This window comes from Gnatocerus cornutus, chromosome 5, assembly GCF_029298725.1.
Source record: "Gnatocerus cornutus isolate USDA-ARS CGAHR chromosome 5, icGnaCorn1.1, whole genome shotgun sequence".
In the NCBI taxonomy this organism is placed as follows: Eukaryota; Metazoa; Arthropoda; class Insecta; order Coleoptera; family Tenebrionidae; genus Gnatocerus; species Gnatocerus cornutus.
In genome coordinates this window covers 12374214-12400797 of record NC_142237.1, presented here as the reverse complement: position 1 = coordinate 12400797, position 26584 = coordinate 12374214, and the positions used below count along the sequence as shown (strand labels likewise).

The following is a 26584-nucleotide window of genomic DNA, read 5'->3' as shown; positions in this document are numbered from 1 at the left end:
CATGATTTTTGCTTCCAGCACAACTAAAAATGATGATTTAGCCAAAAAAATGAAATCTAGTTACGAAATACGTTATTAACTTTGCAGCTTTGTTGTTTTTTTTGTTTGAAGTGCAGCACAACTAAAAATGATGATTGAACCAAAAAAATGAAATCTAGTTACGACATACGTTATTAACTTTGCAGCTTTGTCTTTTTTTTGTCTGAAGAGGCGAACTATTGTCTATGAGTCATGTGATGTGCGCACCACGTGCGTTAAACTCACTTGCGCCCCCTTTCGGCCTTTGGTGGAGTTTCTGTACCGATTAATGATCGTTTGTTTTTTGTCGTCCCTCACTTATACAGGGCATTAATATTCAATTTTTGTCATAAAGGATAATGGAGTCACACGACACGCAACTATAACGCACTTTTTATCGATATTTATCATTACTAATAAGTTTCCATAATGTATAAAACCAGCTCATTAGGTTACTGACCAGCCTGTAGGTTTACTTAAAAATTTTCTTCTAATTGATATTTTGTTGTAGGTTTCTCACTAAAATTGCTCGTTGCTTCTTCAGAAAGTGAGTTTTTCAAAAAAAATTAACCAAAAGTTCCTAAATTGACTATCAGCTATCATTAAAAACCACTAAAAAGGATTTAGATTTATCAAAAATCGATAAAAACGTGTAAAAATAAACAAAATCATGTCACCGCCTGCACGTTCACCACCTCCGAATTTGTTATAAATAATAAACACACTAATGAGCTCTAACGCCCACAACCAACATTAAGCATGTCGCTTCCTATGATTTTTTACTAACATTAACTGCACGCTCCATTTGAACCTCTTCCAATCGCCGGCACTTTCCCTAACTTCTGCGCCTTTTTGCAGCGTCATTGCCGCCTCAAACACAGCGGGGACATCCGCGTGGTCAGCAACAAGAACGGCCAGGAAAAGATCGAAATCGACGAGCACATCGACGAACCCGACCATGTCGACGTGCCCCAAGACGGCGCTTTCAGGTGCGCCATCTGTCCGTTCTCGAGCGACAGTCAAGCCGAGTTCGACGACCACCTCCCGGGGCATAACGCCACCACCAACAGCGTCCTTAAATGTCAATTCTGCGACTTCTTCGTCGACCTGAAGGAAAACATGTTTGATCATTTGCGGTTGCATGGCATCGCGGACCCTGAGGACTTCTTAAATAAGTTGTACAACAGCGAGAGCGACTACGGGAAGAAGTTCAAGTGTGCGGTGTGTCCGTACGTTACGAACTCGAAGTCGCAATACACCTATCATAAGCAGTTCCATAAGCCCAGAGGAGGGCAGTACACGTGTAGTCAGTGCACGTATAACGTGAGCAAGAGGCATTTGCTGCACCAGCACTTGAAAGTCCACGGGATCAACGTCGTCCCGCAGAAGCAAAACGGAGATGTCATCGATTTGGACGACATGTCGGACGAGATCGAGGAGGTGCACGGTTTCGAAGGCCAGAACTTCCCGGATATCCCGTTAGTGTGGGTGTCGAAGAACGGGAAGTTCTCCAAGATGTTCAAATGCCGCTTCTGCCCCCATGTCAATCTCCGGAAAGTCAACATCCAAGAGCACGAGAAGATGCACAGCGTCAGGGAGAAGAACCCGAACTCGTCGCGAGGGAGCGACGTCGAGCACCGGTGCACCGAATGCAACTACGTCTGTAATAACGCGGGGGTATTGTCTTCACACTCGAAAGTGCACCAAGGGTTGTACGGGACCGTGCACTGTCTGGTGGACCAAGTTAAATCTGACGAAGAGCAAATCCGGGAGTTGAGCAAGTTCCTGTCGTCTCCTCTGTTGGAGACGATTAATTTAGACGAGTATGAGAATCCAGAAGCTGGATTCGTGGAAACCGAAGAATGCGACGAAGTCTCTTTGTTTTTCTGCGACCAGTGCCCTGCAAGGTTCCTAAAAGAGAACGAGTATAAGATCCACGTGCGCCTCCACAGCTTGCGGTCGTATTATAAGTGCGACCATTGCTCGTACTCCGCGCGCCAAAAGCCCCATCTTCTGGCGCACAAAAACGTGCATTCTCAACAGTACCAAGAGCGCACTCACGTCTTACAATCGATGCACAAGATGTCGAACCAACCGCCGGAGTTGTACTCCACGTCCAGCGACGGGGACGTTATCTGGTTGGTGGCGGCGGAGTCAAAGTCCGATCTCGATCTCGACTTGGATCTTAGCGCCATCTTAAACAGACCCTCCAAGTCCAGTTTGAATGTTCCTCTGTCGGGGACGGAACTGTTCCAGCAGAAGTCGGAGGCGGAGCAGAAGCAGGCGCGGATGTTAAAGGAGGCGTCGCCGCCGAAGGCGGCGGACCCGCAGTTCGGGACGCTCATGCACGGCAACCCGAAGTTCGTCTATCCCACGTACCTCAAAAACGGGAAAATGAAAGAGAAGCGGTACAAGTGCCCCAAGTGCCCTAGCGCGTTCGAGAAGCGCGAGCAGTACAAAGTGCACCTCAACCTCCACGGGTCGAAACAGAAGTACAACTGCGAGCACTGCGACTACTCGGTGAAGTACTACGCGAACTACGTGCAGCACTTGAAGAAGCACAAGATGAACTCGGAGGCGCTCGCCGCGCGCGAAGACATCGAAATGGAGGTGGAGGACGAAGTTACCGACGATAACAGTGATAAGAAACTATCTTTAGGTGATCAGCAAGCTTTCAATATCCTGCAGCAACGTTTGTTAGTCAATAGTGCTAGTCCGAAGGAAGAAGAAAAGAAGACGTTCAGCTGTTCCAGCTGTCCGTACGTGAACCACAGGAAGGACGCGGTGGACAACCACCAGAAGCGGCACGTGAGCGTGTCGGGGACGAGGAACAATTACACGTGCGAGCATTGCGATTACTCGGTTCCGCAAGTGCACTTCTTGAGGGATCACGCCAAGTTGCACTTTATACCAAATAGAAGTAGTCAAGTCGAAGGGTACATGGTTTGTGATAACTTAAAGTTGGTGTCGAAGAAGGTCGACGACGAGGAGAGGAGCGGAGACGTCATCTTCGAAGAGGACGAAGACAAGTTTTTACCTCCGTTGAGCGACGACGTCACCGAGCGGTTCAACAACAACGACGGAGAAAAACAATTCGTTAACATAGATACCGGGGAACTAGCGGGGCGGGGGGGGTAGCGATAAAATGGATGAAAGTTAGTCAAATTTCTAGTGATAATTATTGTATTTAAAGGACTAACGAGGTTTGCCTTAGTCTTTAATATAGAGAGTATTTCTACAGAGTATTTTCACATATTGGTAGTAAATTTTCATGAGCGTAGTATTAATTTTAAACGATTTTTCTTACCTTGACTAGTGTTGTATTTATTTTAATCGATGTTCATCTTTCATGGGTTTATTAATAACGCCAAAGCATTTAATGCCAAATTTTGCCATAATTGTTGTATTTGTATTGTTTACAGAGAATATATGAGTTCTATTGCATCAAGCTTTGCTTTTATTTAACACTGATTTCCGACGAACGTTGAATTTTTTATCTACTCGCTTTCAATGCGGTTCTAGACGGAATTGATGACACTGCATGAATTTTTAAAAATTAATATCAAACTACTAATTATCTCAAACAGACCTGCCTATTAAAGAATTAATAATGGAGCAACAACATCTTTGAATATTGATCGATATACAGAGTGGACGCCGCATTAAAAATGCAGAATTATATCGTTCTTAAACAATGATTGACCTAATTCATTTCACTGTCCCGATCGAAATTTGAATTTTTTTTTTCAACAACAATGAAATTTGCGGAAATTACTAAACTTTTTAAATACTTATTAATTGTACCAAATTTCAAAATTATAGAGCAAAAGACACAAATTTTAGAAATTTTAATTTTTAAAAGGAGTCAAAAATCTCGAACATTTTGAAAACAATTCCTAATTCTATCAATTTCGAATTTAATATGGAGGTTCGACAAAGGAAAATTATTTCCGCGTTCAGAAACTCTTGGGCGTGGGAGAAGTTCAGCTGGTTCGCTTCGTCTTGCATTTTCCGGAATCTACTGAAAATATTACAGTCGGAAAATGTATGCTTTTATGCGGCATGCAGAGGATCAATAAATTCATTTTTAATGCAGCGATGAATAAATTATTGGGTCTTGTATTCCTTCCCGGCAGTGGTCAATAAGCTTAGGTAGTAGTTATCTGCGTTTTAATATAGCTTTTGTCTTCAAACGGATTGGATGAATACATTTACAGTTTATTCTAGATGTTTCGTTCAATATCTTCATTAATAACTGAGTTGAATAATGCGGCGTCTCTTGGCAATACCAAGTTGCAAAGTTAAATCAATTTCTGATCTAAATAAACTCAGTTCTTTGATCGAACGGCCCTGTATATTCAACTTGACGCTTTTATTTCGCATCGAACGAATCTTTGAACTAGGAATGTCGTTGACTTTATCTGGACTAAACTAATTAAATCAGCGATAACGACGTCAAATTCAAAGCCAAGAGTCTAACACGCACTTCATATCACTAAGAGCTCAACATGTACGAAAGCATCGACAAAGAACTCAACCAAAAATGGCCGCAATATCTGTCCACACTAATCAGTAAGTATGTAGTCTGTTTGGTTCTTTCAATTTTTTTTAAATAAAATTTCTAATTCTGTCAAATTCTGTTCTAAATCAATCAAATTTGGTGAGGGCACCATTTATCAGTTGTTTATTGACTGTACCAAATTGCAAAATTGTAGAGCAAAAGTCACAAGTTTTGGAAATTTTTTGTATTTAGGGAGCCAAAAATTTTGATTTTTTTTCCTAACTGCAAATTTTGTTTCTAAATTAATAAAATTTGGTGAGGGCACTATTCATGAGTTGTTTATTAACTGTATCAAATTGCAAAATTGCAGAGCAAAAAACACAAGTTTTAGAAATTTTTTGTTTTTAAGGACCCAAAAATTTTGATTTTTTTAATGAAATTACTAATTCTGTCAAATTTCGTTTTAAAGCAATGAAATTTGGTGAGCACACTGTCCTTGAGTTTTTCATTCAGTGTACCAAATTGCAACATTGTAGAGCCAAAAACCCAAATTTTATATTTTTTTTGTTTTTAAGGAGCCAAAAATTTTGATTTTTTTCCTAATTCTGCCAATTTTCGTTCTTAATTAATAAACTTCTTGTAATCATCGATTTTTAGCCGTCCTCTCCACATTCTCGGCCGGGATTCACTACAGTTGGCCCACTCCGTCTCTGCCTCAACTCCTATCCAAGAACCACCCCCTCAACCTCACTTCAGAAGACGCTTCGTACGTCGTCACCATCGCGTCCTTTGGCGACGTGGTTGGAAACATCGTCTTCACACTCCTAGCGAATTTCGTCGGAAGAAAACCGACAATTTTATTAATAGCAGTCCCCCAGGTCTCCTCCATGGTACTCTTACACTTCTCCACCCACTCTCTCGCGCTGTTGTGTCTTGGAAGGTTCCTCGGCGGAGTTGGCGAAGGAGCGTGTCTTTGCGTCATCGTAATCTTCATCGGAGAGCTCGCCGAACCGAGAATTCGCGGGGTTCTCATCTCTTTCTTCTCCATCTCTTGGTGCGCCGGCTGCTTGTTCATTAACATCGTCGGTTCATTCTTCAGCATCGAAACAACGAGTCTCATCACGTTGATTTTTCCACTTGTGTTTCTCCTGAGTTTTAGCTTCGTTCCTGAGAGCCCCTACTATCTGTTGATGAAGAACGACACGAAGAGATCCCGGAAAGTGTTGAAGATTCTCCGGTGGCGCAACAACGTGGAAGAGGAGCTCAGCGAACTCCACCAAGATGTGCGTCGACAGATGTCCGAGCGAGGACGATACGAAGATTTGTTCCTCATCAACTCCAACAGGAGCGCTCTTTTGATTGTGTTAACAGTCATTGGAATTAGTGAGTTTTCGGGGATTAGCTCGCTGACGTTCTATGCGCAGTTCTTCATGCAGACTACCGACGTGCTGCCGCAGCACTGGGCCGCGAGTTTGCTCATCTTCCTCCAGTTGGTCTTCAGTGTCGTGTCGTCACTCACCATCGATCTCATGGGACGGAAGCCTTTACTGTTAACGTCAGTTTCTGGGTTGGCGGCGTCGTTAGGTGTCCTGTCCATCTACTTCTTTCTTCACGACTATTCTTCGGTGGAGTTGTCACATGTTAACTGGCTCCCGCTTGCGGCAATGATTGTGTTTATGATGTTCTTTAATTTGGGGGTGGCCACCGTGGTCAACTGTCTTAATGGCGAGTTGTTTTCCGCCAGTGTTAAAACAAAAGCGGCTTGTGTTTCTGCAATCTTCTACTCAATCTGTGTGGTTGTTGTGACGAAAATTTACCAGTCGTTGTCAGATGGTTACGGTATAGGAGCACCACTTCTTGTTTTCGCAGTAGCGCAAGTGTTAGGGTTGGTTTTCTGTTGGAAGTTTGTCCCGGAAACGAAGGGTAGGACGCTGGAAGAGATCCAGAGGGAAATTCGGAGGGACAGGAGCGTGTTCGAGTTTGTAGATCCGTGCCAACAACCACTCATATGAGGAAAAGAGGAAAAGAAAAACTCTTCACACTGCTATTTATTGCTATTTATAGCGAAAATTATAGAGATACAAACACAGATTTTGGATTTTATTGTTAAGGCGATCGAAAAATCTCCAATATTTCCCTATAAAATTCATAATTCTGTTAATTTTCATTCTACAACAGTGAAAGTTGTGGAAGTTACTAATTTTGAATTACATATTTATTGTACTAAATTTCAAAATTGTAGAGCAAAAGACTCAATTTTAGAAATTTTCATTTTTAAGAACCCAGAATCTCCAACATTTTGAATAAAATTCCTAATTCTGTCAATTTCTGTTTTATTTCTATGAAAATTGTGCAGATTACTACTTTGGAACTTCTTATCAACTGCCCCAAATTTCAAAATCATAGAGCTAAAAACAGGCCAGCGAATCCATTGTTGTGAAGTAAAACAAGTTGATACAAAAAAATTAAACTCTATTTCCTTTAAAATATACATCAATTACTTTAAATCAATAAATAAAAATAATCACAATTGAAACTACAATTTGCCTAAGCAACTGTCATCTTGTAAAATCATCGACATCAACTGTTTGTCCTTCAACGTCGCTCCAACCTCTTCCTCGTCCCACACAAGACTAATTTTGCTCATCCTCGGATCTTTCTTCTTGATGATCTTAATAATCCCCCTCGTCTCGATCAACGAACAAAGCCCCACAAACTCCCCTTGATCCACAACTTGTATGTTCCTCTTGAGACAAACTCTCCGATACACCTCATGCAACCGCCCCACGGTCACATCCTTGTTCTTCGCCTTCTTCAGAATCAACAACAACGAACATATGACGATCTTCTGCTGTAACGGAAACGCGTCGTCCACTTCATCGTCCAAATTCTGCGAAGTCCCATAAACCTTGTTCAACACACTGACAACTTGGCGAAGATCCACAGTTTCCGGTTTCTTCTTGGCTTCCGCGTCGAGTTCTTCGGCTAGGTTTTCAACGGATTTGAGTGCGTCAGTCTTCTTTCTTTTGTCGATCAGTTCGATTACTCTTCGCCCGATGTCGAGGGCGCGCCGGACGTCGCCGGAAACTGCTGCGACTTTTCCTGCCAACATCTGAAGAGCTACTGGGGAGAAGATGTCCAACACTCCGGCGGTTTTTAGGCGGTTAGTAAAGATTTCGACGATTTGTTGTTTGGTGTAGGGAGGAAAGTGCATAAGTTGGGGTTTGAGTTCGCAGCGCGCTTGGAGTCTTGGAAGGGTGCGGTCTGTTAAGTCGAGAGCGTTGGCAATGCCGATGAGGATGAGCTTGGAGGTGGGGGCAGAGGGCCACTCGAAGATGGTGTAGAGGACGGACTGCTTCTTGCTCTCGAGTTGGTCAATCTCGTCCAAGACCAGTAGTCTGGAAGAACGAAGAAGATATGACTTAGGTGTTGAGATTCTACATTCTACAAAAATCTTTAACATTTTTAATAAAATTCCTAATTCTGTTAATTTTGGTTTTATTACCACGACACTACTTACGTCGGCTTTTGCGCCCTTCGCAGGTGCTTTTCGATAGCCCCCACGTAGTCCTTCTCGGTCTTCCCGTTGGGTTTAGCCCCCAAATCCTTCGCAATCCTTGCGAAAATCGATCCAGACGACTTAATTGAAGTACAATTGACATAAACTTGCTTCAGCCCCCCTGTAAGTCTCTCATTTTCAAGAATTAGATTCAAAGAAGCCGTCTTCCCGGTCCCCGGCGGCCCGCTAATGTACAACGACCCGGAAGTTCCTTCAGTCACGTGTCCAACAATAAAATTCTTTAAATCTTCATGTTCCTTTTCGCGCCCTGGCATCGTAACTGGACAGGTACTATGGAGAGCCCTTCTGGCACTGGTGTACAAATCCGTCTCTTCGAAAAGTTTCTTCCTGTTCTTCTTCTCTTCAGACCCCATCAAAGAGAGTCGTTCTAATAAGACAGTTGGAGTCGGGGGCGTCACATTCTCGTTATTCTCAACTTTCCTCTGTTTGGGGGGCGTCACTAGCCGCTCCTCTGAACTTTTCGATTTCGTCTTGTGCGGAGTCCGTGGGGGTGCTTTAAAAACACATTCTGACGTGAGTGACTGTCGTTTATGGGGGCTGTCGGACTCACAGCAAAGTACTGTAGGAACCACATCCGATTTAACAGGCGAGGGTGGCTTCTGAGGCTTCCTAAGAACGTCTTTGGTTAAATCAATCATTGGTGGGGGCTTTGGGGCCACGTAAATGACTTCGTCGTCCTCGCTGTCTGACACTACCACGATGGGTCTGTCTGTGTAACACGAGCGACTTCTTGTCCTAGTGTTCGGGGGTACTTCTGCTTTTGGGGGTTTTAGAAGTCTTTTTGATCTCCTAGGAGCTGCCACGCTCATCTTGAATTGATTTCACTGCCGAGACTGAACTAAAACTGACTGGAAAAATGTCGAAATGTTGTTTGGGGTGAAATTGTCACAACTTTCACCATTAATGGCACCTTAATGAGGGTTGAAGACGGCAAAACCGCCAGTACGATAGTTTGATGACAAGTACTACTTTCCCGCCAAATATACAGAGGTCACGTGAATAACCAAACAGATGACAGATGACACTTCAAGTAACCATAAATACGCTTTTTTGTTGAATAAAGTGAAAAAAACCAGATAACTTGGATGCGCCTCCATACAAATCGTAGTTATTTTCGGAAATGTGATAGTTGGTTTGCTCGTTTTTTTGCTTTTTGGAGCAGTGAAATCAGGACAGTTTAAATTTCCCGCCCGGATCTGACTCTGGCGGTGAGAAATTGAAACTCCCCGATAAACATCAAGTTAGCGCTGCCTGGTTGCCAACTTCCTCTTTCATTGTCATTCGTTCTTGCGTGAGGTTCACGTTTGTAATCTGCTGTTATTTTGAGAATCTTCTGGCTTTTTGGGCTGGAAATTCCTTAAACAGCACACAATGAGAGCGAAGGTGAGTTATCCAATGTATTTATTACAATAATTCAAACAGATTATCGAAAAAAACGAAATTTTTGAACATCACTTTTACTTTCAACAGTGACTCAATTTTGCGTTGTTTGCAGTAAAAAACACGATTTACATTAGATTATGAGCTGTGTCGCCGAAATTTTGTCCAAATTTCGATAATTGTCTGAAATTTGCAAGCTGAGTGTGGTTTACGAGAGAGACATAACCTTACTTTTCTAATTTTCGATTTTATTCTTTCAGTGGCGTAAGAAGCGTATGCGGAGGCTAAAGCGAAAGCGCAGGAAGATGCGTGCGAGGTCCAAGTAGACTTTTAATGTAAGTTTCTTTAGAAATTAATTTTTTTGATACCCCAAGTGAATTTGAAGCACAATGCTACACGTGTGTTTTTATTCACGTAGGGTTACATCAAGTCATTAGTTCCACCTGCAGCAATCACTATGAAGCATGCAGTCTAAGCTTTTGACACAGATCTTCTCAAATCGACTCCGAATTTAACAAAATTTTTCTTACAGGTACCAGAACTGGAGGAGCTAAGCGACTTTGGAACTGGAATCATTTAATACAAAACCTCGAAAACTGTCGTGGTTATCATCTTGTGTTTTAATCATTGACTCCCAAAAAAAAGTAATAAAATTTTTCAAAAAAAAAAACCTGAATTAAATTTACCTAAACCATGAGACTAACCTTTGGTCTGCAATAACAGAATAATCGCCTAATTCCGAAAATTAGATTTAAGATAAAATAATTTTGAGTTGGTGATTTTTGCTGCGTCACGTTTGTCTCCTAGTGTTTTTGCGATCGCGTCCTGCGCTTACCCTGTTGACAAAATCCTGCCAAATCTGTCAAAATTTTCTCACATATGTGTCAGTCGGCCGAATCATCTTTAAAAAATTAATCAAAAAGATGAGTGTAACCACCAAACTCGATGATTTGGTCCAATCCGTTTCGTTGTACACTCAAAAAGGGACTTTATTTCACTTATACGTTTTACCTTTTATATTTATTTATACAGGCTGGATTTACGTGTGGTGTGGGATTTATGGGTTTTTAGAACATTACGAAGGGGGTTTTGTCGGTTTGGCTGTTGTAGGATGTACACAGATCTTGTGCTGCTTGGCGTGTTATTGGTCAGTACACGTTAATTGCTTTTTCACGTGTCGAAAGGTGAGTTGAAGGTTTGTGATATGTGGCAATATTCATGGGGTTCCCTTTTCTAGGAGAAGGATCCTTTGAAGGCGACTGTGGCTAAAGTTGTGCCAACGGCCAATAACGGCTCGTCGGAGCTTGTCCGGTTACAACACAGCAAGGTAAGTTGCTATTTTACTCCAAAATAGTTTTCTTCAATGAAGGTCAAAAATAGTACGAGAGCGGGGAAAATTACAGAGATCTTTTAATCCAATGACCTCACTTTCGCTAATTCTATTGTAAACTTCTGAACAGCCTTCATTTTGATCTAATTATCAACTGTTACTTGCCATCCTGTAAAATAAATAAGTAAATAGTACCATATGGTCGAGTAAGAAGGGCTCAGGAATTTGAAAACAGTTGGCAGCTTTGTTTAATCTGAACCCCATCGGGATACCACGTGATTTCCGAATTGACAGTGCGAACATTTCATTGGTCACTGGTCATTGTTCTCGCCAATCAGAAACGAGCGGTGCCTCCAACTCCGCCCATACGTCTATCCATCTTCGTTTAGTTCACGTCACGCTAATCTCTGTCTAGATTAAAGAAACATTATTTGGATAGATTTTTTTCTTCACATTGTACCCGAAACTTTCAGGATGACCATACAATATGGTTCATCTTCCAAAAGACCAAGTACCTCTGGGACTCGGACAAGAAGACCTTCCGGGGCCTGGAGTTCCCCATCCACAAACCCTACTCGGAGTACATGTCCTGGAAGGGTTACCAAGAAGAAGAGGACATCCAACAAGCGGAACAACTCTACAACAAAAACCAGCTGGATATGGTGGTACCCGAATTCATGGAGTTGTTCAAAGAACGAGCAACAGCGCCATTCTTCGTATTCCAAGTCTTCTGCGTAGGCCTGTGGTGCCTCGACAAGTACTGGTACTACTCGATCTTCACTCTAGTCATGTTGGTGATGTTCGAATGCACGTTAGTTCAACAGCAGTTGCGAAACATGGCCGAAATAAGAAAGATGGGAAATAAACCCTACAGCATCCTGGTGTACAGAAACCGGAAGTGGAGATCCGTCCCATCGGACGAGTTGATTCCTGGTGACATAATATCAATAACGCGATCACAGAAAGACAACTTGGTACCGTGCGACGTTCTGCTTCTTCGAGGTTCTTGTATAGTCGATGAGAGTATGTTAACAGGCGAGTCAGTACCACAAATGAAAGAAGCCATAGAGAACTGCAATTTGAAGAAAGAACTCGATCCGGACGCTGATGGTAAACTCCACGTGTTGTTTGGTGGTACAAAAGTCGTACAACACACTTCTCCGACGAAGGCCACGACGGGGCTGCGACCCCAAGACAACGGTTGCGTCGCTTACGTGTTGCGAACGGGTTTTAACACTTCTCAAGGGAAACTCCTGCGGACTATTCTCTTTGGCGTGAAGAGAGTCACCGCGAATAACAAAGAAACGTTTGGATTCATCATGTTCTTGCTGATTTTCGCCATCGCCGCGGCTGCGTACGTCTGGAATAAGGGCTGTGAAGACCCTAATCGTAACCGCTACAAACTCTTCCTCGAATGCACTCTGATTTTGACTTCTGTTATTCCTCCAGAGTTACCGATAGAGCTTTCTTTAGCTGTCAACACGTCGCTTCTTGCACTGTCGAAGTTGGGAGTCTTCTGCACGGAACCCTTCAGGATTCCTTTCGCCGGGAAAGTCGACATCTGTTGTTTCGACAAAACTGGAACTTTAACCAGTGATAATTTAGTGGTGGAGGGAATAGCACTTGCGAAGAACGATTCAACTGTTACCCCAATCACTGACGTTCCTTTAGAATCAGTCCATGTGTTGGCCACGTGTCATTCTTTGGTCCAAATGGACGATGGCTTGGTCGGGGACCCTTTGGAGAAGGCCACTTTGACTGCAATCGACTGGAATTTAACGAAATCCGACGCGGTGATCCCCAAACGGGGAAAGTCCCCCGGTTTGAAGGTGTTCCACCGGTACCACTTCTCCTCGTCTTTGAAACGGATGTCGGTGATTGCCGGGTACAACCCCATGGGGTCTACCGAAACCATCTACTTCGCCACAGTGAAGGGCGCTCCGGAAACCCTCCGAGGAATGTACTCAGATATCCCTGAGAAGTACGATGAGGTCTATTTAGAGCTGTCACGTCGCGGCGCACGCGTTTTAGCCCTCGGTTGGAAAGAAATCGGCAAACTTAACACGCAAGAACTGCGCGAGCAAACGCGCGAAGACATCGAAACTGAGCTGAAGTTCGCGGGATTTGTTATAATTTCCTGCCCGCTGAAAACCGACTCGAAGTTTGTGATTAGGGAGCTGCAGAACGCTTCGCATTGCGTTGTTATGATCACTGGGGACAACCCTCTCACTGCTTGTCACGTGGCGAAAGAACTCAAGATCACCACTAAGACCACGTTGAATTTAACAGACAGTGCAGAGGAGTGGGTGTGGGAGTCGATCGACCAAAGCGAGCGGTTGCCTCTAGAGTACGACTACAAAACTCTGGTGAAGAAGTACGATCTTTGTATCACCGGCGACGCCCTCACGTACCTCCGCCAGAATTTTAACACTTTCCTCAATTTGATTCTTCCTTCCATCAAAGTTTTTGCGCGCTTCGCTCCGAAACAGAAGGAGTTTGTCGTGGTACAAATGAAGAGTTTAGGGTACACTGCTCTGATGTGTGGCGACGGTACTAATGATGTCGGCGCTCTAAAACACGCAGATGTTGGTGTCGCGATCTTAGCGAACGCCCCTGAAAAAAGTAGCGATATCAAAGAGTTCAAGGAAAAGATAGAGAAAGAAAAGGAAAAGAAACTCAAAGAGATGCAGGCGGTGAAGACCAAGACGAACCACGTCAAGGCCGCGGATCAGCGGGAGAAGCTCCAAGCCAGTTTAAATAAAATGATGAAGGAGTTGGAGGAGACGCAGGTGGTGAAACTCGGGGATGCTAGCATCGCCTCGCCTTTCACCAGCAAGCTATCTTCGATCATGTGCAGTAAGTAACGTCTAGTACTCTCACCATCATCTCAATTGGTGTTGTAGTTTGCCATATCATCAAGCAAGGCCGATGTACCCTGGTAACAACCCTCCAGATGTTCAAAATCTTGGCCCTTAACGCACTTATCTTAGCATATACTCAGTCGGTGTTGTACTTGGATGGAATCAAATTAAGAGACATGCAAGCAACATTGCAGGGTCTTCTCTTAGCGGCATGTTTCTTATTCATATCACGCTCGAAGGTAATAATCTCGCAGTCAAAACCCACCAATAAAATCACACTTCCAGCCGTTGAAAACGCTGTCGAAGCAGCGCCCTCTTCCCAATATCTTCAATCTCTACACTGTCGCAACGGTGCTCCTCCAGTTCGCTGTCCACTTCTTGTGTCTCATCTTTTTGGTGCAACAAGCCAAACTGCGGGCACCTATGTGAGTGACTTGTGTGTTGTTTCTTCGTTTTGATTTGTGGTTTCAGTGAGGAGAAATCGTTGAATTTGACTGAATCTGCGAGAGAACTGACAGAAGAGGAAGAAGACGAGTTATTCGAGCCAAATATTGTCAATAGCACCGTGTATATAATATCAATGGCGCTGCAAATCGCCACGTTTGCTATTAATTACAGGGTAAGTACAACAATGGTACTGATCGTAGGTACAACGGTACGTTCCAGGGCAACCCATACATGGAAAGTCTCAAACAAAACAAGGCACTACTTTACAGTATTCTGGGCTCTGGAGGAACCGTACTGGCGTTGACATTGGGAATCGTACCTGAATTAGCTGCTCAGTTCGAAATAATCGATTTTCCTCCAGACGTGAGTTACTTTCATTGTTTTTCTTTCGTGACGTGTTTGTTGCAGTTCCGAATCATTTTACTACAAATCCTCTTCGCTGACTTCTTCTTTTCGTATTTGGTGGATCGAGCTTGTCTCTGGTTGTGTGGTGAAGGCAAAATGAAAGTATCTTAATGAAAAGACTTGAATCATAGGAAATTGCTACAAGCGTATTGACTAGTATTTAATTGTTGTATTTTTTATTTGTTAAATCATTTATCATTCCATTCTAAGAATGTTGGAAACGAAGAAACGATTTTTATTTGCGTTCTTATCAAATAACATGTGGATTAGAGTGTGAGAGCACCAATCAAATTAGATATTTTTCTAGCAACGTAACAGTTTTCTAGTCCACTGCATTTAAAAACAAACGTTTCTAACTAAATGTACGAACGAGTGAGTTAATAAAGTCGCTGACTTCAAATTTCTGTTACTTAGCACAGTGGGATCTTTTGAGATGTTTCCAGCGGGTTGGCCTTCAAGCAACTTACGATAGAAATGCGGGGGTACAACCGATTTGAAATCAACACCACTATCCTAACAGCACAGCGCTCCATTAAGTACTTCCATTTTAATTTTCCTTTTTGTTCGTTCGACATTCGCAGAAATTGTTGCACCTACAAAATTATTAAAATCGCGCGGATCAAAACTGAACGTACCGTGCAATTAAGCGTTTGCTCGGCTACACTTCCGGATAAGCGGCAGTTTGATAGAGTTCCGGTATGGTCGGACAGATTCACTTTTATTTCGAATGAAGGATCCAAAGCTCGTGATGCCACTCCGGTGACTGCCGCGCAGTCTAAGTTTTCACAGACTGGGGGGCTGTTTGTTAGCAAGGTTTTGCACGATGAGCTGGACAACAATGAGGAGTTAGAAGGTGATTTTTGCGGTCGGAAAAAGTTACCATTTTATACGACTGACTCGTTGAGGTCCATCTAAGTCTAACTGGGTCACCACGACGTACATAAGCGCTGTTAGCGGTTCTGTCAGTGGTCCATTGTTTTGGGACAGTTTGCTGATTTTGTTCAACACTTGTTGGACGCACATGACGTTTTGAATTGATTCGGCTAAAATAAACAATTCTTGCCCGGCGCATCCACCATTTTTAACCCAACTTACGATCAGGTAAATCCAATATAAACTGGTCCAAAATATCCGCGACTTCCAGCGGAGCATCCTTGGCATAACTCGCCAAGACTTTGGCCTCTTTTCCGATGGGATTTTCAGTGACGATGGAACGCCCTGAAACCGACGCGGTGAAGGCATTTAGGAAGTTCGACCAAACGATTTTCGCGTCTGTTATAAAAAGAATTGTCGTCCGAGACTTCCAATTTGCTGCCCTAAACAAAACATTACTCTCTTTGGTGTAAGTTGGGAAACGCACCTTAGGATAATTTCGGTGTCCCATAGTGCCACCCGCAAGCCAGAACTTGTGTGATCGAAAATTACAACCTCTCGCAGTTGAAGTTCTTTGCCGGTTTTAGAAGTGATGTTTTTCACAGGACCTACGCTCTTTACGGCCCCCAGAATGTCGATTATTCGTTCTAAAAAAATTTAACGGATTTCATGGCGTAGATGTGGGGTTTCAAAGTACCTTTCATATTATCTCCTCCGTTGTGGATGTCGCGAAAGGGCACATACCCACTTAACGGTTTTGTAGGATAATTCAACAACTTTGTGAACGCAAAAGTGTCGCCGTTGTAATGCAGCAACTGCGAGTGCTCATTCAAAACTAAAGTAAACGGCGAAGTTACCATCGGAGAAAACTGCTCACTGGCTTCGTTGAATTTGCGTATAGCAATCCTGGGGGTTGTTATTTCAACTAAAAAAGAAACTCGCGTTGGAGTCTTTTGGGTGAAGACACTCACCGACATCTCCGATGTAAAACTTCTCACTTGCTGCGCAAACTTCATCGCTGGGGCCCCAATAAGACACGTTGATGTAATCACGCGGAGAGTCTCTGAGCGTGAAGCCCCACACAGCCCGGAACTGGTCGCTGTCTTTGGAGCGGTTTGGAAACTTGCGTGGAGAGTTCTTACCAATTATTACTGCAACAACGAAAATGCTGTCTAGCTCGGGCTCCAAGTCCTTCAGAGCTGTTCTGCGCAAAGCAGTCCGATTGTATGGGGGCACACACAGCGTCATTGTTAGTTTTTTACTGCGCAAAAAAATGGTTGGTGTCTGTCCTTTTGTTCTTTTGTTTTTGCACCGCAATCTTCGATGGGGATTTTGGCGATGCTAATTTATTAAAAAATTCTGGTTTGTATTATCGGTTTTATTGCAAAATTTGGTTTAAAAATGCCTAAAAATTGTTCTGATAGCATAAAAAAGTTAAATGAAAAATTATTCGTGAGTTTTTAAATTTTGGTTTTGGCTATTTTGTGTTTTGTGTGTTGCCTGCCCTGCCGGCTGTGATGTGTCAAAATATGGTATGTCAAAACAAACTGTCAAATGGAGCGATAGCTAAGCCAAAACGTTCCCTTTTAAACGATAATTAAGCTAATGGTACGAAGCCAGCCCTCGTTCAGGCTGCGTCAAAATGCATCCCAGCAGCCGCGAAAGTCCGCCCATAAAATTCCCCATCAGAAGCCGACGAAGCCGGCTCCGAGGTAAAAGTGAGGTTATGTTGACTTTGTTTCTACGTGTTTTTGTAGTAAAAATGAAAGCAGCGGCGGTCTTGTGTACCCCGGAGGAGACACAGCCTTCAAAGCGTTGTTATCCGCGCGTTTCTGTGCGGCGATTTGGTCACACGTGTCGGATTGCGACGAAACGTACAATTATTGGGAGCCCATGCATTACCTAGGTAAAAATTTATTTGTGAGAATTCCCAGCTGAGTTACGTGTGTTGCAGTGTTTGGAAAGGGGCTGCAGACATGGGAGTACAGCCCCCAGTTTGCGCTGCGATCTTATACTTACTTGATGTGCCATGCAGCCCCCGCCTACATTTACCATAAGTTGCTCCAACCAAATCCTTTACTTATGTTTTACTTCATTCGATGCTTGTTGGGGCTGTTGTGCGCCCTTGCTGAGGTCTATTTTTACAAGTAAGTGTCACTAGAATCCCCCCTATTTGACTAATAGGAGGTTACAGGGCTGTCTGTCGCGAATTTGGGGTTCATATCGGACGTGTGTGCTTGTCTTTCCAAATCTTCGCCGCAGGGATGTTCGTGTCCAGCACCGCATTCTTACCCAGCAGTTTCGCCATGTACACCTTTTCAGCCGCGTGTGCCGCTTGGTGGCAACAGAGGTACCCCCTTGCCATATTTTTCACAGCCCTGGGGGCTATCTTAGGGTGGCCCTTTGCGGCTCTTTTGGGGCTGCCGATAGCCTACGACATGACAATCCGCAGGAAACTCTACGTGGAATTCCTCGCATGGGCTGTTCTAAGCGGATGCGTGATCCTCCTCCCCATGGTCCTTATCGACTCTTTTCAGTACGGCCGCGTGACTGTGGCCCCCTTAAACTTACTCATGTACAACGTCTTCGGGGGCGCCGGGCCTAACTTGTACGGAACGGAGCCCTGGTACTTTTACTTACTCAACGGTTTTGTTAATTTCAACTTTGTTTGGATACTGGCGCTTTTGAGTCCCGTGGCGATTATCTCGGGCCACTTCTTCTTACCGCTGAAGAACCGTAGCACTTTGTATCTCCCGTACTGGTTGTCCGTGAGCCCCTTCTTTCTCTGGCTGGTGGTTTTCGCGGTGCAGCCTCACAAAGAAGAACGCTTCCTGTTTCCTGTGTATCCCATGATCTGCCTCTGTGGCGCCATCACTGTCGACATTGTCCAAAAACTGGCTTTCCGCATTTGGAACTTGGTGAAGACGGTCCCGCACGGTACCCACTACCTCGACATCACCATGTTTATAATGATTTCAACGATCGCAGTGACTGGAGCGCTAAGTACGAAGTGAAACTGTTGATTTTCGTTGATTTTTTTCTTGTAGATATTTCTCGGATCTTCGCGTTGTACAGGAACTACCACGCGCCTCTGGACTTGCTCATTGAATTGAACCGGTACCCCCACGATGCCAACATTCCAGAACGAGCGATAATAAATGTGTGTTTGGGCAAAGACTGGCACCGATATCCATCGTCGTTTTTCCTCCCCAATAAGAACTGGAACGTCCGTTTTGTACAATCAGAATTCAAGGGGTTGCTTCCGGCGCCTTACTCGTCAGGTAGTAACGCGACGTTTGTTATTCACGATTATTTCAACGACCAAAACCAAGAGGATCCTAGTCTGTATTTTAACGTTAATCGGTGCCACTTTCTGCTAGATTTAGACTTGGATCGCGAGACTGAACTGGAGCCTAATTACGCGAAAATGAAGGATCGGTGGAAAGTACTGAAGAGTTACTTGTTTTTGAATGCTGAAGAGTCCAACCGGTTCTTTAGAGCTTTTTATATTCCATATTTTACTGATAGGTATGTACAGTACGGGAACTTTAGTTTGCTGCAGTCGGCGAAACTGAAGATAAAATAAGGGGAGATTTTCATGTTGGGTACAAATGTCTTTTGTGATATAGTTGTGATTTTATATGATTTTTGATGTCCATTAATAAACGCCCAATGGAGTAAAGCGACCACAATGGATACTTATTAAGATAACTTTATCTTTATTGAAAACCTACGATATAAAAATACAGAAGATACAACGCAGAAGCTCGTCTACAGCTTATATTATTATCTATTATGGCTCATTTCTATCACAGGTGCTCTAAACGGAATCCTCTTACATCGCCCCCTCAATTTTGATATGAACCCTCAGCCCCTGCTTGGAAGACTGCTCTTCTAACTTCCGCAGCGCCAGTTCCGCCAGCTTCGACAACACCTCCGCTTGCTCCGCCGGAGACTGCGGCAAACTTTTAAACGTGTTCTTCACCGTTTTCTTCACATAATGCGACTGGTACTTGGATTTTTGCGCAACTCTGCGTTGTTTTTTCACTTTAAATTGCCGAGTTCCGGTGTGGTAAGTGGAGAGTTCCGTCTCAGACATGCAGTTAACTTTCAGTTTCCTTATTCTGGTGATTTTCCGCTCGTCCACCTTCAAGACAGGCGAGTCGCGAGTTTGTATTTTTTTTTCGTCTTTCTCGGGGGCGTCCTCCATGGACTCCATAATTAAAGGAATCAATGGGAATTTGCGTGGAAGACTAATTCGCGCGTGACTCTGCCGGGACGGGGAGAAACGTGGCGAGATGCAGGGGGGCACTTTTTCTAACCTCAATCGCCGGGAGTTGACAGGTGACAAATGTCAAAATCGATTGATTTTCGTTTTTTTCCAACTTGACTGGTAATTTTGGTGGATTTGCGTCGGATGAGAGGCGCGAGTTGAGGGGGGGCACCGTCCCAGTTCCTTCAATTTTTTATTTAATTTTTGGGTGAAATTTTGGTTTTGCGGGATTTAGGAGCAGGTTAAGTTTGGATGATTGTTTTTCGCTCTGTTTTGGGGGTTGGTTGGATTTGGGGGCGGTACGTGTGGTTGCGACGTCGGCGCTTTTGAAATTTCGCGGGTTGTCATTTTGGCGCCCCCTGTCGCCATTGTATGCGCAGATCGATGCGCAGTAATCGCGGTTACTAAGCGCCATTGTTGGACGGATTGACTATTTTCTAAAAATATCCCGAAAAGAACTAATAATAAACATTAAAGTGGAGTTTTTAGTGTAAGTGGCTAAATACCGTAAAATTAGTGCAATAGTGTGGGTTCTTTTTCGTTTGACTTTAAGTGTGAAAAACAATCGAAAAAGACTAGTCAATGTCAGCAGGCGTGTCAGATCAGGTAAAAATCAAAATAGCGTTTTGACAGTTTCCCGAGATAATCCCCCGACTAAATCTTGGATAAAATTTTCCGTTGATCTCGACAATTAATCGTGAATTTTTTATTTCATGCGCCGGTTATGTCACAGCGGATGAAAGGACAGGGAAATCAAGGTAAGAGTTCTGTGGGAAGTGTGGGAAAATCGCACCGAATCCTGGAATTTTCAGTGTCCAATGGCCCTAAAGAACAGCTAGGAGCGGGTGAAGGCGCTAGCGGCTCGGAGGAATTAGAACCATGGAGGTCCCTGCAGCAGAACTCGGCCGCTCACACAGCCTATCCATCAGTCCCCATTTCAAGTGCGACAGATTTGTACAATATGAGCACGGCAGGTACACAAAAGAGCCGCCCAGGCCTCAAAAGCAAATTCATGCTTCCAGTCCAAAATCACTCGAGCATGAATCGCGGCAATTTTCGTCAAACCCCCCAATTTTTGATTGCAGTTCCTTGTAATCAAAATTTGCGAAATGAGGTTATGTCCATTGGCAAAGAGTCGCTGCCAGTCGTGCACATTTTTTACTCCCCTCGCTCGCGGGCCTCTTTTCTAACAAACCCTTCTTTAAGGATACTACGGGAGCGGAGGCACTTATCCATATCAAGCGTACGGCGTGGGGGACGGGACATGGTCGAACGGGACGGACCCCATGACGTTTCTGAGCGGTTATCCGCACGATTCCTACTCGATGGACGGTGAGTTTCATTACTAAATGATTTGCGTTTGATGTTTTCTTGGCGATTTTCAAGGAATGTTCGGCCCCTCGACGACGTTCTCCACCCCCACGGCGTTCGGACAACCGTCGTCTTTCAATTACTTCCACAGCAACGGCGACTACAGCACATGGGGAAGTCAGTTAGGTGGCCAACGCAAGTACGAAGACTATTACAGGGATCCGTCAAACATGTACACTCAGGCTGTCCCAGACTCGATAAAAAGCGTCGAGCAGGCCATGCAAATACTAGGTGAGAAAATCAGACGAAAACTGCGGCAGAAACTGAGTTATTAATCCTTTAACTGTTGTAAACGTATGTGTACGTTTTGCCATTTTTCTCAGAAAATGCAAATGATAAGAATTTGAAATTTTAGAGATAAAAGTTCCGCAGTCAACACCCTATATTTTATTGCATTTTTAAATTCTATATGCAAATTGAAGAACACTTTCTATATACCGTGATATACCTAAATTGTATCATTTCTGAAATATCTCGATTTTTCAAAAAAAAATTAATAAAATTTGCATTACAAAAAAAAATATTTCTACAAAAATTTTTGAGAATTTTTTATTTCTATTAGACCACCAAATTTGTTTATAAAAGATCCACATAAAATTGAACTGACCATTCCAAAGCATGCTTAAAAAAATTGAAAACAAAAGAGTAAAAACACTTTTTCTGTATTTTTAGTAGGAAATAGGTGTCCAATACATAAAGTTAACGCAAAATTGTATTGTACGTTTGCATTGTGCTTATTTTCTAATTAAAGTGGGGATTTTCAAAAAGATTATAGGGTACTTGGCTCGGAAAGAAAACTTCACTTCTGTTGTGCAATTTTTTTACAAAAATCAAGATATCGCTGAAATGGTTCAATTTAAGTGTAGTACATTATACATAAAGTCACCCTAATTTGGATGTAGAATCTGAAAATGCAATAATATATGGGGTGTTTTATTTTAAATAAACCACTTCCGACATAAGCGGAAGTGTCACGAATTTGTGAATATTGTCATTCAATTTGTCTTATTCGCTTAATTTTATTCCCAAAATTTCAAATTGTTATCTTTTGTAGTTTATGAGAAAATGTCAAAACGTATATACAGGATGTCCCAGAACTCTTATGACTCATAGAGTAAGGGAGTGTGCCAACAGCAATACAGATGGTAAATTTCAAAACAAAAATTGGTTCAGTTCAAAAGTATTCGAGAAATGATGAAAAAAATAAGAACCAATCCCGGAAGCTTATTCTAGAGTGGAGTAAAATATCCTAGGCAACGAGAGTTTAATGTTCATCTGACCAATGAACGGTAGTATGTGTCCATAGTTACCGATTTTCAAATATTGTTTTGCTTCGGGATTCGCTACCGTTTTTCTTGTCTTCACTCGATTATTTTTGGAGCTAAAAAAAATCTTGTTTCGAAATTTTGGTTCAGAATTGTTGCCTCCATAAGCCTTTTTTCTCTTGGTCACGAGTTCTGGGACACTCTGTATATGTTTATAACAGTTAAAGGGTTAATCACTCAGTTAACTCAAATTATACGGTAAAGTCGGGTAATTAGCGGTTTTCTTCGAATCTACTTCAATAGATATCTGTGTTGAGTTTTCATTGTACTGCGGACATAAAATTGTGTTAAACAATGAATTTTACCATCTGCTGCGAGCATTTCCGCTTCTGGGAAAATCGCAATGAAATTGTTTCCGAGAACAGTTTATTTTCAGCTCGATTTTTGTTATATCAATGTCATTTATGAGGTCTGCGTCAATAAACTGTGTGATCGTAAAAAATCAAGTGGGCCGTGACTTTTACGAAAAATTGGTAGCACTGAATAAACAATCGATGACACTCATTGTTTTTTCAGTGCTACCAAATTACGGAACAGTGTCATGGCCAGCTTAATTTTTTCTAATGATTGGATGACAACAGATCCGTACTTAAATTTTTCATTCTAATTTGACTCTCAATTTATTGTAAAACTGTTATTATTGAAATAGTTGCTTGTTAAAGTTGATAACATTACTTTAATCTGATAAAATAGCAAAACATTATATTTAGACACAACAAAAACAAGTCCCTAGTCAATCGTCATAAATTATGAAACCATAAGAATATTTTATATTTCCAATAATTTGACGAATCAAGAGCGCCGAATCAATTTTTCCATATTACCGTAAAAATTCCATATTGGACAAAGGATATTTGGTAAATTACTATACAAAGTGTATCAGAAAGTCAAACACATGGAGATTATGTTTGGATCGTTCGTAGTTATTTAACAAACAAATGTTTTAATAGCACGTGGGTTTATTACTCAATTGTCACAGAAAACTTACACAAAAGTGGCTAAAAGTTGTTTCTATTGACTTTTGATTTGTTTGTACCAATTTTAAAAACATTGTCGGTTTGATTAAGGTTTTATAGTTTTCTTTATAACTTTTATTGCGCTTAAATTGGCTGTAAATAAAAATATGTCCAAAATTCCAAGAATTGTAATGATAAAATCTCTTTTAGGGTATTCTAGTTGGCGTTTCGAAAGTTTAGAAGCTTACTAACTGACTTAAGTGGGTTTGCGAATAAAATTGTGTCATAGACACACCAATCAAATTAATCCTACCTTAGCAGCTGAGCCAATCAAAACTGCGTCAATGAATCTGGCCCCCCGAAAAGAGTGGTGACCGCTTGACCACCGCAGATTAATCGATTGATTTATATCTCGTACGAAATTTTAATGCAGCACAGCTGTCGGCCAAATTGTCCCTATTAAGAGATTATTTATGTTTCTCTCGTGCTAAAAGAGCGCCAGTAATTACAAGGATCTATTCGCGTCTTGTTAATTATCCGTTAATTTCCAGACATAAAGTCATCGTCGGAATCGTCTAAAGAACCTCTGGGTCAAGCGAAGAAGACCACATGGGCGAGCATCGCCAGCCAACCGGCCAAACCCCAATTGACCGTGCAGAATCAAGGACTGAAGAAGAAAGGGCCCGGAATGCCGCCGGGGCCGATCGTCCCTGGCAAACACAACATGGATATCGGGACGTGGGACACGAACAAGAGCACCCCGCCACAGCTGCCGATTGTCAATAACACCGCGCCGAAGAGCATAGCGCCGGCGGCGGCGATGAGCGTCAGGCCCGGCTGGAACGGACCGCCGACGACGCGGCCAGCGCCGCCGAGCGCGCCCAGACCTGGACCGCCGCAACATCCGATGCAGTCGTATCAGCCGCAGGCGATGATGCAGCCGCATCTGCCGCCGCCGGTCAGCATGCCCAACATGCACACGGTAAGGAGGCGGGCGAAGAAAAACTCTTCAGAGGTGGTAAATGCGGTGTTTTTCGACAGGGTTTGATGCCGGCACCCGGTGGGCCCATGCCGATGATGGTGACGCCGCAGGCGCCGACGCACCCCGTCTTGGACGAGCTCCGCGGCAAGAACAACTACAATCCGGGCGAGTTCGACTTGACTGCCCCCAACGCCAGGTTCTTCGTGATCAAATCGTACTCGGAGGACGACATCCACCGGAGCATCAAATACGAGATCTGGTGTAGCACCGAACACGGCAACAAGAGACTCGATCAGGCGTATCGCGAACGCGAAGGGAACGGTGCCGTATTCTTGTTCTTTTCAGTGAACGGTTCGGGTCACTTCTGCGGCATGGCGCAGATGGTGTCGTCAGTGGATTACAACGCGAACAGCTCGGTGTGGTCGCAGGACAAGTGGAAGGGTCAGTTCAAAGTGCGCTGGATCTACGTTAAGGACGTTCCAAACGTGCAACTGCGTCATATCCGCTTAGAGAACAACGAGAACAAGCCGGTGACGAACTCGAGGGACACGCAGGAAGTACCGCACGCGAAAGGATTGCAAGTGTTGCGGATCATGCATTCGTACAGGCATTCGACGTCGATATTTGACGATTTCGTGCATTACGAGAAGAGACAGGAGGAGGAGGACAGCAGGAAGCAGCCGCCGCACAAGGATAATCATCATGACGCTGGAGGACCACCCGGACACGGGAACAGGGATCATAGGGATCGAGGGGAACACAGAGGCGGCGGAAGGAACCACGAGAGGGATCAAGATCGGGACAACCACAGGCAAGGGGGGCATCGGAACAACGACCATCATGGAGGACATCATAAAGTAAGAAGAAACTTTTATTAAATAGAAAGTCACACAATAAATAAACAATAAATAACGGCCGTTTTTAAAACGAGTGGCGACTATTGCCTCTCCTAACAGCTTCGATGAACACGTATCCATTTTTAACACTTCTTATAGCGTCAACGGCTTCCCTGTGAGTCAGTCCCTTCATCAATCTATTATTAACCGAAATAATCTCGTCGCCTTCTCTAAGCACCCCCAATTCCGCCACTTGTCCGTACTCGAAAATCGTCTTTATGTAAACCCCCATGCTCCCCCTGGGCGAATCCTTCCCTCCAACGATGGAAAACCCCAACGACTTCATCCCGGGACCTTTACAAAACCGCACGGAAATGTACAGTTGCCCCGTCAAATTGCAGAATTTTTCGCTGAAATTGAGGGTTTTCCCCTTCCGAAGCGCCACCCCCGAATCCGTGTGGGTGAACTTCCTCATCCCGGTGACCGTGGGACATTTAAACACGGTTTGTTTCGGACAGTTGATAGGCGTGGGGGCGAGTTTCGGTCGGGCGATGATCAACTCCAGACTTCCTTCCGTTTGCGAGAAGTTCTGCGCGGTCAAGTTCCTCCCGTTGACTTTGACGATCTCGTCGCCGATCCTCAGGAGTTTGTTCTTGTCGGCGGCTGAGCCGGGGAGGATCGAGGAGATGTAGTAGCCGGTGGTTCTGTCCGACGCGAAGGTCCATTTCGGTTGGATTTCTAGCCCTAAGGTTTCGTGTTTGGACAGCTGCAAAGTTACGGATTTGAATTCCCTGTCGGATTGTTGGATTTCGCCCGGTTCAATTTCCATGTCTTCGTGGCGCATCTTCTTCGTCACGTTGTTGTTCTCGGTGTCATCACACCTCGTCCTTTTATTAACCTTCACGTTTCTGTCGCTGAACTCGTCGATAATTTTGATGGTGCCGATGGGGGTGTCGTTGTCGGTTTTGATAAGAGACACTGATTTGGATTTCGATAGGACGAAATTCGTCAAACTGGAGATACTGGAGGTCGAAAAAGCCCTCGTGGCGATGGCGTCGTCGGATTTATGACGTCGCAACGTAAAGAAGTCTTTTATCGACTTCATTTTGCGAAAGTGCGGCAATGACTGATAGCGTTATCTGTTTTCGGCGTCTCAGTTCTTATCTGTACGATTGAGAAGATTGGTTTTTGCTGATTTTTTTTTTCTGTTTCAGGACCGCGGTGACAGCAATCGGGGTCGCGGCGGCCGAGGCGGACGCAATTGAGTAAAACTATTCATGATATAAAAGAATAAAGAAAAAAATAACACATTGTTATGGCTGCTCTTTACTGTAGTGTTATAATCTATTACTAGCTTGTTATTTCATAATACTTCACATAGACGGTATCAGATTAGTTATGATGGTTTTGCATTGCTCTAGTTTAGGCGCCCTTCCCTCCCCTGTT

At 43.5% G+C, this 26584-nt stretch overlaps 8 protein-coding genes and 1 long non-coding RNA gene across 12 annotated transcripts in view; 6 read left to right on the top strand and 3 right to left on the bottom strand.

Moving 5' to 3' along the window:
* Nucleotides 1–3466, top strand: part of LOC148174643 (uncharacterized) — a 35648-nt gene extending 32182 nt beyond the window's left edge. The window contains 2 exon segments of the mRNA XM_088037995.1: nt 877–3149; nt 3151–3466. Of these exon segments, the coding sequence (XP_087894121.1) occupies nt 877–3149; nt 3151–3178 (2301 nt within the window). The 3' untranslated portion in view covers nt 3179–3466.
* A 924-nt stretch (nt 3467–4390) lies between these two features.
* On the top strand, nt 4391–6610 carry LOC148174642 (facilitated trehalose transporter Tret1-like). The gene is made up of 2 exons (XM_088038020.1): nt 4391–4590; nt 5177–6610. Exons 1-2 carry the CDS (start codon nt 4527–4529, stop codon nt 6529–6531), a joined length of 1419 nt encoding a protein of 472 aa, XP_087894146.1. The 5' UTR covers nt 4391–4526; the 3' UTR covers nt 6532–6610.
* Nucleotides 6611–6974: 364 nt separating this feature from the next.
* On the bottom strand, nt 6975–9227 carry Cdc6 (Cell division cycle 6). Of its 2 annotated transcripts, XM_088038012.1 has the most exons (3): nt 8650–9227; nt 8040–8592; nt 6975–7917 (listed from the first exon to the last, which is right to left on the bottom strand). In XM_088038012.1, the coding sequence occupies exons 1-3, from the start codon at nt 8906–8908 to the stop codon at nt 7056–7058; spliced, it is 1674 nt and encodes a 557-aa protein (XP_087894138.1). In that variant the 5' UTR covers nt 8909–9227; the 3' UTR covers nt 6975–7055. The 2 variants fall into 2 exon arrangements, with proteins under 2 accessions (XP_087894138.1, XP_087894137.1); XM_088038011.1 differs by having other exon boundaries at nt 8040–9227.
* Nucleotides 9228–9354: 127 nt separating this feature from the next.
* Nucleotides 9355–10149, top strand: LOC148174640 (uncharacterized). The gene is made up of 3 exons (XR_015770214.1): nt 9355–9482; nt 9740–9814; nt 10012–10149. It is a non-coding gene; the product is annotated as an uncharacterized LOC148174640 (long non-coding RNA).
* A 150-nt stretch (nt 10150–10299) lies between these two features.
* On the top strand, nt 10300–14751 carry LOC148174639 (endoplasmic reticulum transmembrane helix translocase). Its single transcript, XM_088038003.1, has 8 exons — nt 10300–10663; nt 10717–10806; nt 11283–13665; nt 13713–13909; nt 13956–14095; nt 14142–14289; nt 14337–14480; nt 14526–14751. The coding sequence occupies exons 1-8, from the start codon at nt 10403–10405 to the stop codon at nt 14631–14633; spliced, it is 3471 nt and encodes a 1156-aa protein (XP_087894129.1). The 5' UTR covers nt 10300–10402; the 3' UTR covers nt 14634–14751.
* A 170-nt stretch (nt 14752–14921) lies between these two features.
* On the bottom strand, nt 14922–16702 carry hdm (meiosis specific with OB domains hold'em). Its single transcript, XM_088038019.1, has 7 exons — nt 16367–16702; nt 16093–16320; nt 15883–16042; nt 15618–15838; nt 15403–15565; nt 15158–15350; nt 14922–15115 (listed from the first exon to the last, which is right to left on the bottom strand). The coding sequence occupies exons 1-7, from the start codon at nt 16641–16643 to the stop codon at nt 14933–14935; spliced, it is 1425 nt and encodes a 474-aa protein (XP_087894145.1). The 5' UTR covers nt 16644–16702; the 3' UTR covers nt 14922–14932.
* Nucleotides 16703–16908: 206 nt separating this feature from the next.
* Nucleotides 16909–19083, top strand: Alg9 (alpha-1,2-mannosyltransferase Alg9). The gene is made up of 5 exons (XM_088038010.1): nt 16909–17107; nt 17153–17301; nt 17350–17542; nt 17590–18398; nt 18443–19083. The coding sequence occupies exons 1-5, from the start codon at nt 17001–17003 to the stop codon at nt 18979–18981; spliced, it is 1797 nt and encodes a 598-aa protein (XP_087894136.1). The 5' UTR covers nt 16909–17000; the 3' UTR covers nt 18982–19083.
* Nucleotides 19084–20024: 941 nt separating this feature from the next.
* Ythdf (YTH domain-containing family protein) lies at nt 20025–26535 on the top strand. 3 transcript variants are annotated; one of them, XM_088038009.1, is made up of 9 exons: nt 20026–20274; nt 20402–20426; nt 20481–20642; nt 20875–21000; nt 21055–21270; nt 23872–24116; nt 24279–24302; nt 24362–25159; nt 26353–26535. In XM_088038009.1, exons 1-9 carry the CDS (start codon nt 20251–20253, stop codon nt 26401–26403), a joined length of 1671 nt encoding a protein of 556 aa, XP_087894135.1. In that variant the 5' UTR covers nt 20026–20250; the 3' UTR covers nt 26404–26535. The 3 variants fall into 3 exon arrangements, with proteins under 3 accessions (XP_087894134.1, XP_087894133.1, XP_087894135.1); XM_088038008.1 differs by having other exon boundaries at nt 20025–20274; nt 20481–20609; nt 23872–24302; XM_088038007.1 differs by having other exon boundaries at nt 20025–20274; nt 23872–24302.
* Nucleotides 25161–26278, bottom strand: LOC148174636 (whirlin-like). The gene has a single exon (XM_088038027.1). The coding sequence runs from the start codon at nt 26241–26243 to the stop codon at nt 25224–25226; it is 1020 nt and encodes a 339-aa protein (XP_087894153.1). The 5' UTR covers nt 26244–26278; the 3' UTR covers nt 25161–25223.
* Nucleotides 26536–26584: the final 49 nt, after the last annotated feature.

Coding starts and splice junctions, on each gene's coding strand:
- LOC148174642 (XM_088038020.1), top strand. CDS start 4,527: ATGTACGAAAGCATCGACAAAGAACTCAACCAAAAATGGCCGCAATAT. Junction 4,591..5,176: donor ATATCTGTCCACACTAATCA/GTAAGTATGTAG, acceptor ATCGATTTTTAG/CCGTCCTCTCCACATTCTCG.
- Cdc6 (XM_088038011.1), bottom strand. CDS start 8,908: ATGAGCGTGGCAGCTCCTAGGAGATCAAAAAGACTTCTAAAACCCCCA. Junction 7,918..8,039: donor CGAAGGGCGCAAAAGCCGAC/GTAAGTAGTGTC, acceptor TCGTTCTTCCAG/ACTACTGGTCTTGGACGAGA.
- LOC148174639 (XM_088038003.1), top strand. CDS start 10,403: ATGAGTGTAACCACCAAACTCGATGATTTGGTCCAATCCGTTTCGTTG. Junction 10,664..10,716: donor GCTTTTTCACGTGTCGAAAG/GTGAGTTGAAGG, acceptor TCCCTTTTCTAG/GAGAAGGATCCTTTGAAGGC. Junction 10,807..11,282: donor TCCGGTTACAACACAGCAAG/GTAAGTTGCTAT, acceptor CGAAACTTTCAG/GATGACCATACAATATGGTT.
- hdm (XM_088038019.1), bottom strand. CDS start 16,643: ATGACGCTGTGTGTGCCCCCATACAATCGGACTGCTTTGCGCAGAACA. Junction 16,043..16,092: donor CGGAGGAGATAATATGAAAG/GTACTTTGAAAC, acceptor AAATTTTTTTAG/AACGAATAATCGACATTCTG. Junction 15,116..15,157: donor AGCAAACGCTTAATTGCACG/GTACGTTCAGTT, acceptor ATAATTTTGTAG/GTGCAACAATTTCTGCGAAT.
- Alg9 (XM_088038010.1), top strand. CDS start 17,001: ATGGTACGAAGCCAGCCCTCGTTCAGGCTGCGTCAAAATGCATCCCAG. Junction 17,543..17,589: donor GCTGAGGTCTATTTTTACAA/GTAAGTGTCACT, acceptor AGGAGGTTACAG/GGCTGTCTGTCGCGAATTTG. Junction 18,399..18,442: donor CGCAGTGACTGGAGCGCTAA/GTACGAAGTGAA, acceptor TTTTTCTTGTAG/ATATTTCTCGGATCTTCGCG.
- Ythdf (XM_088038007.1), top strand. CDS start 20,251: ATGTCAGCAGGCGTGTCAGATCAG. Junction 21,001..21,054: donor CGATTCCTACTCGATGGACG/GTGAGTTTCATT, acceptor GCGATTTTCAAG/GAATGTTCGGCCCCTCGACG. Junction 25,160..26,352: donor ATCATGGAGGACATCATAAA/GTAAGAAGAAAC, acceptor TTTCTGTTTCAG/GACCGCGGTGACAGCAATCG.
- LOC148174636 (XM_088038027.1), bottom strand. CDS start 26,243: ATGAAGTCGATAAAAGACTTCTTTACGTTGCGACGTCATAAATCCGAC.